A 12,525-nucleotide genomic window follows, 5' to 3' on the forward strand; every position below is an offset into this window, starting at 1 on the left:
AAAAAAAAAAAACAATTTATTACTATTGCATTTTACAAACAATTTCCCTTCACAATATGGTAATACTACAAGGTACTATATGGCTGCATAACAACGTACGTATATTATTATAACTGTGTATAGTATTTATATGCAAAATCTTTCATATTACTTATTATATTCAGAAATATCTTGCAATAACGCTAAGAACGTAAAAAAGTCTAGACAAAGATTTCAAACATCACTAAATGAAAAATTTTATTTACGACCGCCATTCCATTATGCGAAACTTACAAAACGGTTACACTTCATGGTGTGATGCATAATTCATGTCCTATCTATATGTAAATCAACAAAAAGTTAATGATTTAAGGAAAATACGCCTAACAACGTACATATGTGAAAGGTAGTTGGACTTTACATCCCTATGTCGATACTGCAATATTATTTTGTGTACTTAAAATCGAAACTAATTGTAGAAGACAAAAAACCAATAGAACTAACTATCACAAATTGACTATAATCCCGCTTTGATCCAATAACACTTATAGCACCCCGTTTTTTTTGTATTTGCGGCCAATTAATGGCCATGGCCATGCCCGTGGCCTTGTGGAAACACGCTCGAGCCGTTCTGTTGTTGGCTCGGTCTGTTGTTGTTGTTGTTGTTCCCTTCAGCGTTAGTTTCGTTGTTCCCATTACCGTTGCCATTGCTATTTCTACTCTCGAGCTGTTGGTGCCACATCGAAGCGTATACACCCTCCAATGCTAATAATGCCTCGTGGCTGCAATTATAACATAAGAGTTAGCAGCCCTATCAATGAGATAATAATCAGAAGTAGAAAGACTGCACTTCAGAAATAGCGGAGTACATTCACAACAGATGTCGTTAAATTGATTATGAATTAAGAAATCTGTACATCCAATAGATATGAGTTTAAATTGGCTTCCTTATTATATGACGATAATTTATGAGTAAATTTTGAAAATCATGTTAGACATACATATAATGAACTGTACTTACTTTCCCCTTTCGACAATCTCCCCGTCTTTAAGTACAAGAATTTCGTCCGCGTGTATTATAGTGGACAGTCTATGGGCTATTATCAACGTCGTTCTGTTGGCGCATACCCGGGCTAAGGCGGACTGGAACGAAAGGAATTAGAAAGTGTTTAATTTTATAGAATATAAAATACAACCTCTGTATCACGGTTATTGGTTTTGGTTCCAGAGCAAAAAAGATATGTGTCTTATATTATACATAATATATTTATCTTGGAGGGAATTTTATTCCTATGCGGTTTACAAAAAAAATATATTAAAAATAATGTTATAGATGCTTAAGTTTATGAGGAGGTTTCATTGACAGTATGTTTGCGCTATCAAGCAAAAACTACTGAATAGATTTTGATGAAAATCTACATTAATGCAGCTAAAATAACAATAAGATAACAGCCTTTCCCAGACTGAGCGAAAACATTATTCGTGTTTCTTAAAGAGTATAAGGTTGTATTACTTGTATGTTTCTTTCGGTGTTAGTGTCTAGCGCGGAGGTCGCCTCGTCCAACAGTACTATAGCGGGGTCCTTCAGTAGTGTTCTAGCGATGGCTATCCTTTGCTTCTCTCCGCCGCTCAAACGGAGACCCCTCTCTCCTACCTGAAAAATAAAAAAAAATCACAATCAATGAAAAAGTTTATTCTACGTTCGAGAACTTCGTTTATAGAATTCCCAAAAATTTCAAAAAATACATTTCTTTCTACTATGACTATTCATAGTTGATAAATTACACACAAGTTTTGACATATTTTTCTGTCATACGTAATTAACAGTCCTCCCAAGAAATAGTAGTTTAGTATTCCTACAGAAACATTCCCCGCGAGAAGAAAAAGTCGCTGCTAACAGTGACAATCGGACGTTACGAAAGAATCTAGACAAAATACAACACAATTACATCAAATAATAAAAGTATTGAAATGAAGAGAGGAATCGTTATATCGTTAATGAAAGACCTTTCACACTTAATGTTTATACTAATAACTGTAAACAATAACCACGGAGGGGTTAACCGCTGTATTTGTTTGTATGTATTATCATAATGTTGTTATCACAGGACCTGAGTGTCGTAAGCGTCAGGGAATGTGAGTATTCTGTCGTGGATGTCCGCATTCTTCGCCGCCGCGATGATGTCCGAGGAGGATGCTGTCAGACGGCCGTACTGTATGTTGTATCTGAAAAATTTTAATATCATTTTGAAACTTATTAATATTCTTCCAATCCTCTCTAGTTTGTCTCCAACATAAAATACGATGTAAATGAAATAAACAGTTAGGGATTTTTACAATAAAATATTGAACTCAAATGTTTTCAGTGATTTTGTTTGTCAGAATACAAACTTCAGCAACATCGAGATTCATATCCTCGAGGGCGAAGACTACTGTTGCTGGCATAATTATAAACACGTGGTCCACAAGCCATTTAGAGGTTGTGGTGTAACAAACATACATACAACAAGATAACCTTATCTTGTTATGATCTGTATCTGATAAGTAACAGACCCTTAATAGAATTAATATTCAGATAGTATATAATATAAAAAAAATCTTGTTCGTAGCTGGATTCGAACCTGTAACCACAAGATCGTGTTCAAAGTGTTTAATATCTGTACTTTGTATTTCAATTCAAGTAATTTCCCAATATCGCTTGTAACCTGACGGTGTTGTTAAAGAGCACGGTATCTTGTGGCACGACACCAATGGCGGCCCTCAGGGAGGCCTGAGTCACGGTCGCCACGTCCTGTCCGTCGACAAGGACAGCGCCGCCATTAACGTCGTAGAAACGGAACAGGAGACGCATCACGGTCGACTTACCGGCTCCGCTTGGACCAACCTGGTGAATAAAATGCATTATCAGCACCACCTACTTGTATTGGTATTCAGTTTTTGCAAGATCTATGTAATATAATCTTCCCCAAAAAAAATGTCTACTATAGATTATAAAGTATTTTATGAAAAGAACAAAAGAGCCAAAAGCTCTTAATTGTTCTAAAGCTCTAAACATTCCGTTTAGGGCAATAACCTCTTAATCCTTCAGATACATCAAATTTACCTCATTTATTAATTCATAATATATATTCCCAACATTAACATTACTTTGAAGATTATCTATTACTATTCATAGTACGAAAAAACCTAATTGTTATACACCAGATATTCGCTTAAAGCGGTAATATTTATGAGAAAAAAAAACATTGTCCTTCAGACGGACAATAAACTTGAAAATCTCTAAGAGTACAAACCAGGGCGACGGTGGATCCCGGAGCCACTTTGAAACTGATATCATTCAAGACCAATCTCTCCGGTCCGTAGCCGAACGACACGTGCTTGAACTCGATGCCCCCCCTCCTGATGAGTAAATCCGGTGCGCCCGGCACGTCCTTCACGTCAGAGTCCACGCGGAGAAGATCGAACATATTCTCCATATCAACAAAGTTCTTTTGGATAGCCCTATGACAATTATTACAGGTTTTTTTAACCAAGATAAAAATTGTAAACAAACTGTCAGAGGTCCATAACATTTTTATCGATAACGTAGAATGAATAATCATTAAAGCGAAGCATTCGTTAATCGTATTGCAATGTTTATATTTGTAAGGTAGTATAGTTATGTCAAGGTAATGATAGCATGAAGCTCTGTATCGTATTCGCGGGTCAAATATTGCTTAACTAGTATTTTCCCGCCACTTTGTATGAGTGGACTTTTGGAATTGGATTTAGAGTTAGGTGTAAAGTGTTTAAATACAATATATATTAAGCAGCCGTCAGCGACATCTATAGTGTGTGTCACGTAACCTTATACAATAACAAAGAGCTACTCCCACGGTAAGTACACAGAATGAGGGAGGGAATTATAGCCTGTGTAATATGTAAACCACATTATTACATTAAAATCACAAGGTTTAATTAAAATCCATTTAGAAGCCTTTAAGTGAGAGTGACAAATATCCATCCGTCAGTACTTATAGATTTTATAATATTAGTAGGATCGGTACACTTTGATTAGAAAAATGATCTAGTTTCGTTGTCGCGACCTTATTTTACCACCAGCTCTTTTTTTTCACACAGTTCATCGAGACACCTTCATGTACACTATCAGGAAATAATTTAAAAAGTTTTAACATAAGAAAATACTGCGTGGAGTCTCTTCGCGCGGAAGAAGTGAAACTTAATAGAGTAGTGTGGAAATGAGAATTGGAGGGGGGTAGAAATCAATTTCTAGTAAGCTCATATTGTTTCTATAAGACATAATTTATAATCATTGCTTACAATACACAATCGACCCACTCATTTACTCCCGCTCCGTCTCTTTCTATTCCCCCTCCCCAGGAGCGTTGAACGGTCAACGCAACCTTTTTTGGAAGTCGCATTGAAAGTTTTCCTTAATAAATAATGAATTTATACAAATAAAAAAAACTCACCTGTAATAGGTCCCAAACCAGTTCAAAGGCACGTATAGTTGGACAATATATGACGCAAACAGTACATAGTCACCGACGGTTAGCTGGTAGGTTCTAACCACCATGGATATCGCCAGGAGAGAACCCGTCAGTAGACCTGAAGACCAGGAAATAAGTATGATATATTTAACATGGATCTATTTAAACTGGTTCATGGCCCTGTGACTGTGTACATGTGTATATGTGTGTAGCGTGCATGCGTGTGTATGTGTGTTTATTTGTTTGTTTATCAGTAAAAATTAAGAATGACAAATGAAGTATCTCAGTCTGTACACTATCCTAACAGAGCCGGACCGCTCAACCGGTGTAAATGAAACTTTGTATGAAGGCAGATAGGATCTTGGAGACGGATAAGGCTACTGATTGGCGTTACAATCGCGTTCACAGTCGCCGGCACAAGCTAGTATTCATGTGTAAAAACCTAACATAAATAACAGTACCGCCCAAGGTCGCCCAAGGTCGTACAAGTTAAATTACAATTTATGTGCAATTATGACGTCATCAATGAATATAGCGTGTAAATATGTCATAGTAATGATATAGTATAGTAATTAATAATGAACGGTGCGTATTAATAATACCGCTGTACACTCACCCACACATATAATGATGTTCTGCATAGTATTCAACATGCTCAGTGTTAACAGGGACTTGAATTCTTCTTTCTGAAATAATATATATATATATGTATATATACGTCTTATTCGTTGACGATCATTGTCTAGGTACAATTAGATCGTAAATAAAATCTTGTTTATATATGTAGTTACATATAAGTAATAAGAATTACCAACAGTTACATGAAATCTATGGGATTATTTAGTTGGTAGAAAACATACATATGTTATTTTATGTAACAATTAGTACTCGTCATTACATTTTTCGTTGTTTTCAGAAATGAGATTTTAAAAATGGAAGTCATCAATTTATTGATCACAGAATTTGTTTAATAAGAGATAACAATAATTACAGATAAGACGAAGATTATCGTTGTAAAATAATCCTGGTACAGATGCATGCTATGAACTCTATCACAAACTTATTGACATTAATTTATTTTTGATATCTGTACAAACGTACATATTTATCAATAATTATAATATTATGGTTACGAAAATTATCGTATACTCTTATTTAGTGTTGATATTCCACTTCAAGCTCACTTAAATCGATATTCTGGAATCAGTTCAAAGATTATTTTTTTTTATTCATATTCATTAAGTACATTTAGACATTTTGTAGTATGACCTCTTTCGTATAGACCGTCACTATTACAAACGTTTCTGAATTTGAAATTCTGAATTATATAGTAAGATCTGGTGTACCTGGTAATTCAAGATGGCGTCCTTGTATGAGTAAACCTCATAAGTCTCAGCACCATAATATTTGACTGTTTCGAAATTGAGAAGCGAATCCACTGAGCGTGCCTTCTGCTCGTTGTCAGCTTGATTCATTCTACGCTGGAACTTCGTACGCCATTCTGTTACAGCTATTGTTGCGACTGAGAAAATTAATTTTTAATTACAATCAAGCCACTATGTAACGAAACGTATATTGAAATTAAACATCAATTGATTACGTTAAGAATAAATAATTTAAAATAATAATGTAATCTTCTTACTTATATACAGAACCATGGTGGCGAAGACTATGAGTCCGAACCACGCGTTGAAGGCTGTCACGAAGTACACCACGGCGACTAAGATGTCTATGATGGTGGGTGTTATGGAAAATAGTATGTAGGACAGGAGATTGTCTATGGAGTCCGTGCCTCTGTCCATAACCCTCAACACCTCGCCCGTCTTCCGCGATAAATGCCACTTGAGAGGTAAATCGTGTAGGTGCCGAAACAACTTCAACTGCAATACATCCAGTGTTTAATGTACTAGCTTTAAACGCGACTTCGCCCGTGTCAAATCTCAGTCCAGTTTATCTTTTTACTATATGTTAATAAACAATATTAAAGAGTCTTAAAACACTTTTCGTTGCTTCATTCCGTTTCAACGATACGCGGAAACAATGTAAAATTATTATAAAAAAACCTTATTTTGGTATACATCTATATATAATATAAATATAACAAAGAAACGCTAGTTTTTTTTTTCATATATGTATAGACTAGGACATTAAAGGGCTTTATGTTCATTAATTATATATTAACTATTATATACGTAATATTTCATCGGTAATTTTCGTTCTGAGCCGTCTTAATAAGTTCACGTCATGGTCCTTGGCTATTTGAACAGTTAAAACCCTTACAAGGTAACAACACACTAAACACATAGTCTAATCTTATATACGCTATTATTCCATTCGACAAACTCCTTCGTGTTTTCTCCACAAAGTACTCAAAACTATAACAGAAATAAAACGTAAACATTGCCAAAATATTTCACGGTTCCAGTGCGAATGAAGCCTTAACATTCAAAAAAATTAAACTTAAAAGTTTCTTCATTGACAACTATATATTTATTTTAATACGTTTCTCAAATACATAATAACTATTAAGTACTTAAATATATTACTTTGTTAAAAATTGCTTTAATTTCCATTGAAACGTATTTTTACGCAGGTTTAGATACAAACATCATAACCTCACACTTTTAACTTCATTACCCATAGTACGAGTTCTGACTGTCTACGTAAAGTATGAAAGTTTTAATGTATATAAATAAAAATTTCTTATCACCGATGAATTTTAAATGAGAGAATTCAACTTTTGTGAACCTGTATTAAGATCATGGCTGAGATTGTTTACATAAATATATTTTTATAATATAAACTAATTTAAAAACTTTTAAAGTTACAATTACGACAAATTAATTTAAAATCTTTGTGAAGAATTTAATAATTTTTTTTCCACATACTAATTAATATTCTATATACTATAGATGCAAGAATCATACAAACATATGAATTATCAATGAATTGTCTAGCAAATATCAAGAATCCGGTTGAATTAAAATTAAAGGCTATATTGAATAAAACCAAGAGATTAAATATAGATTTAAAAAAAAAAACAGGTAACGCAAGGTCGTCCTTACTAGTATTTAGAATATTACGTCTGATATTATACAACTAATAAAAATAGCAATCAAGTTAAACTTGGCCATAAAATAGTTTTTGGCGATTTTTATTTATTATGGAATTAAAAAAATAATATTCAACCGTTGCTCATGGGTTTTTTTGTGTTAACCACCCCTAATTTCAGATATTAAAATGAGTGTTGGCTAACACAATATCATTAAGTTAAATCATATTAAAAATTTAGTTCAGTAATTTCGAAGAACGTACAGACAGACATACATAAAGAAATGCTTCCAATATGCTTGTTCATGTTCGACGTGAAAATATATTTGTTCTTAAGTAAAAGATAGCAATTTAAATTTAATTTTAAATACAATATTATAGTCTAATATAATTCATTTAAAACATTTAAAAAAATAAACCAAGAATAATTTAAGAAATATGTATGTATATATATGCATTGATAGTTTTCTTTAGTCAACACCGTCAGCAACACTTCACGTACCTGTAGCTCTCTCGTCGTATACTGTTGGACTCGTATCCAGAGAAAGGATCTCAGGTTGTTCAAGAGTCCCATACCGCCAGTGCCGCCTCCTTGGAGAAACTTGAAGAAAACGTACAAAACCACCAGATCCCATCGGAAGTGAAGCGGCGGTATTGAAAGACTGTCAACTGGAATACACGAGTTGCATTCATTTTTGTACAGCAAATTTACAAACGTAAAATGATTTATCGCTCAAAGTACATTTGCATAACTTCTGAATGATATATATATATATATATATAATCTGTGTTATAAAAATACTTTTCTTTATTTTGACATCAAAAAGAAAAGCAAGCAAGCAATAACGTCACTTGTTTTCGAATTTACATAAAAATATTATTTAATTTTAATAGCCTTCAAAAAATTAAAAAAAAACTTTATATGAACGCACATGTATAAAACGACTTTCAAGCCCAATGAACTCAGCTATTACGCAAATGATATATGAACGAAAAAAAAAAACAATACAACCGCGTTCCGAAAAACAAAACTTCTCCATGTCATTCGAGTTTTTTAATATATTTTTATATAAAAAATATATATGACTATCGTGTCATTTCAAAACAAACCTTAAATTGAGGAGATTAAAGAGCTTATTAGGTTTTAATCTTATACATTCAGTTTTAATATAGGTACAACTTTGGTTCTTACATCCCATATTTATAATGATAGTTTTGTTGAAATAATATATATTTTTTAATTATTTATATTCGTTACATTGTGGCTGGTCTTAAATAAATAAAAAAAAAAAATTAATGACGTTTATAAAATTGCCAGAACTACCTAAGCTTTTAAAATATTTTTGCAATATACATATTATTATAAACATGTGTATCGATCGTGTACAGGTCAGGTATCATACGATTTGGTACGATAAAACCAATAATACATACGAAATGTATTCGATTAATAATGAAAACGAAATTGTGAGATAACCGATATTTTTTTTAACACAAAGCCCATTTTAACACAACACTAAGCGACAGTTTAAAAATATAAGGCCGATAACGAAAAATTTCCCGTTCACCTCCAATATGCGATCGGCTGTTTATTTTAAACCGATTGGTGATTATTTATCTTTTAATCACCAGAAACATTTCTGGCGTGTTTCAATAAATTCACTATGAGGATTTGCATATGAATGCAGGATGTTGCTCGCGCCTTTTAAAAAGTAAAAAAAAAACAACCATTTATCTACCAAGTAGGTATGTATATAATTAAGAAAATTTTAACAATCTGAATTTAAAATTTAAGCCGATCTTTGACATAAAATACATAGGAATTCATTATATTTTTTAATAAAACACGTTAGAAATATCTATTCTAAGTTAGTTATCAAATTCATACTCGTAATACGAAAAGAGTTATATTTAAGAATAATACTTGAATAATAGACGATAAATTCTAGATGATTCCTTTCTAATACAGTACAATCAATAATCCGAAACAGCTTTCGCACACAAGTTTCATACATACTTCATACATCCGTTCTCAATGACAGCGTCATATGAATTAACTCACCTATTTTCTTGTTATATATAGGTACGTAAAGGTTGATGACCCTTCCAGCGAGCAGAGCTAGCACACATATGAACACGTATATCTGCAGACAAACGCTCTTGCTGGGCCACATGAACGGCAGCAGGGTACGCATCTTGCCGAATACATTTCGGAATGTTGAACCGCTGTCATTCTATAAGCATAATTATATTGATTTAAAAAAAATATCCACGACTGTAAATTTTTTTTTCCCGCCCATATCAGGGCTGATTCGGTTTAAGAATTCTAAAAAAAAAATTAAGTCGTATGCCAAAACCACATAATGCATTCCTTTTAGGAAAGAGGAATTCACGAATTTTATTTATATTTGTATATTAGTCTATCTAATTTAAATTGTTGAACAGGCGAATCATTACTCAAGTATATAATTTCCAGTACTGAATATATAGACTGAATATATATAGTACTGAATAATTTAGATTATAAAAAAATATAATTCTTTTTCTTAAACATTTATGAAAGTAAAAAGCTCTCATTAACATAACGATGCGTCATAAATATTTGAATGAAATTTATTTCCTCAAATAATAAAAAAAAAAAGAGCTTATCTCAAAATGTCAGTTGCCCACCCGTCAGCGATGCCCGATATGGTTGTATGAAGGGCGGAATCATAAACCGGCTACATAACGATAATATTTAGTTATATTCGAAATTTTTCGCTTTTCAAAAACTATAATCCACAAAATATTACGCAACTATTATATATCAATGCGATATCTGAACATTGACTTTATAAACTACAATACGGATATTTTTATCACGGCATTAATAAAAGTGCGACTTAAAAAAAACTACCAAAGTTTTAATGTAACCAATACTTAGGAAATAGAGAGTCTATCGGTAGACGTATATACATATTATAATATCGCCCATGTATTTGTTGGAGAATTTTATTTTCCAGTTTTCACACATAATGCGATCATAATCACTGTACATGAGACCATTTTCAGAACACTATTTATCAATTTCAAAACCATTTATGTACACGCGGAGAGAAATAAAATAATTAATTTGAGAAACTCCACTCGGTTTAATAGTCGGTAAAAATCTGAATCACTCAGTATATAACACACCCCAGAAATTACTACATCTAATCATATAACATAAAATTACGTCAATTTGTGAAACCCATGGGTACATTTCGTTAAATTCACTAATATCTTCATACTTTAATTTATCACTAATACCTTAAAAACATTCTTTTTTGGATCTGTTACAATTAAATAATTTTGATATGGACATGACATCTTAACCTATAACCTACAGTTATATATATTTGACATTAACACTGTCATCTTTCATAAAATTATTAAATTATTAAACCTCTTTGGTGCAAGATATGTGTAAATATTTTTTAATAAATAAAAAAAACTCAACTCACCCTAGGTGGTATGTTTCTACGATTATCGTCATCAGAGTCGAGATATTCAAATGGATGCATAATACCTGGTGCTTTCATCCCGAGGATGAACATTAACATACAGGAGACATACCGACCAACAAACAGGGCCATTTCGAGGCGATCTTGGAGACTAAAAATGTAATCGATTAAGTATTTATAATGCGATAATAAACCAAATTTTAATTAAAGTAATCTTACTCTTTCAAATGCCACCACCATCCATCCTTATTCAAATTTAAAAATGATAAATTCTCTGATATAAATATCATTGCCCAAAATACAAGCAATACAAAACCATGGCCCCTCGGTAACACTGACGGTAAAAGGAACCGTCTTTCAATCACAGCTAAATACGCCGACAGTGGGAATATCACAATATTCACCACTAACGCTAATATCTAAAAATATAATATGATTAAAAAAACTTATAACATGTTGCACATATTTTAAACTTTATCTATAAAAATATATAGATGTACCATGAACAAAAAATATATTATGTTTTAAACAAAGAAAGGGAGTGAAGAATATTAGTAATGTTATCTGTAGACAAACAGGGAAACAGAACCTCTTTTGTCTAAATAATGAACAATATACATATCTCACCATGTATCCATAGATATGTCCTCCTTTAAATACAAAAGCTTGTAACAGAAAACGAATTATAGCCAAAACTGGCACAAAAAGTGTGAAGAACAATTGTACTACAAACAGCTTTGAAGATCTGACATCGGTTATTTCTGTAGCATATCTGTAAATTGAAATATTACATAAATAAAAACTAATCTGAAGCAATGTATAAGACTTTGAATATTAATTATATGCAACTTAATAAATAATTTTACTATAACTTTTTTCAAATGTTTAACATTCTATCATTCAATATTACCTTTTATACATGACAATTTGTGTTATACCGAAAACCAGAAGAAATCCTCCAATTAGAGTGGCAGTTACAGTCTCCATAAAACATTGTGAAATTCCATGATCTATCCAGATCTCTTCTAAAGTTATATTCGGCGGACAGTACTCCATTTTCGTACCTATGAATAAAACATTGATGATTGCTTAAAATTATATCGAAAGTTATAAAAGCCGGTAAATGTTAAATTAGTATTATATAAACCTCGGCAATTTTCTTAAATATATGGTGGTCAAAATTACAATTGTTACTAAGAATATATTTTAAAATATTTGTACATATTTATTAAACTGGTTTGAACTATCTTCTTTTACATACTTACAATGCAGTTTTTTAAAATATTTACGCGTAGATGAATGTCAACAATGTATTCATTTCGTAGACAGGAATAGCACTACAATAATATTATAATCAGTAGATTAAGAAAGTTGTTTGATGTTATTATCTTATAAAGCAAGGAATGAATGGCAATTTTCATTTGGTTACCTCCGCCGTTTTCCCTGTACAAATAAATTATTAATGTAATAGTGGATGACAAAATACTTCACATTGACAGTTAAATGACAGAATATAACATGAC

General features: G+C 32.2%; 1 protein-coding gene across 1 annotated transcript; it reads right to left on the bottom strand.

The window, feature by feature from the left end:
- Nucleotide 1: 1 nt before the first annotated feature.
- Nucleotides 2-12,520, bottom strand: LOC116769968 (ATP-binding cassette sub-family B member 6). Its single transcript, XM_061527719.1, has 18 exons — nt 12,432-12,520; nt 12,268-12,339; nt 11,913-12,066; nt 11,630-11,774; nt 11,222-11,421; nt 11,003-11,153; nt 9,583-9,754; nt 8,023-8,189; nt 6,112-6,349; nt 5,816-5,991; nt 5,086-5,155; nt 4,452-4,587; nt 3,273-3,480; nt 2,685-2,863; nt 2,091-2,205; nt 1,493-1,633; nt 1,001-1,122; nt 2-761 (listed from the first exon to the last, which is right to left on the bottom strand). Exons 3-18 carry the CDS (start codon nt 12,056-12,058, stop codon nt 560-562), a joined length of 2,568 nt encoding a protein of 855 aa, XP_061383703.1. The 5' UTR covers nt 12,059-12,066; nt 12,268-12,339; nt 12,432-12,520; the 3' UTR covers nt 2-559.
- Between the last annotated feature and the right edge of the window lie 5 nt (nt 12,521-12,525).

Source organism: Danaus plexippus (genome assembly GCF_018135715.1).
Source record: "Danaus plexippus chromosome 13 unlocalized genomic scaffold, MEX_DaPlex mxdp_15, whole genome shotgun sequence".
NCBI lineage: Eukaryota > Metazoa > Arthropoda > Insecta > Lepidoptera > Nymphalidae > Danaus > Danaus plexippus.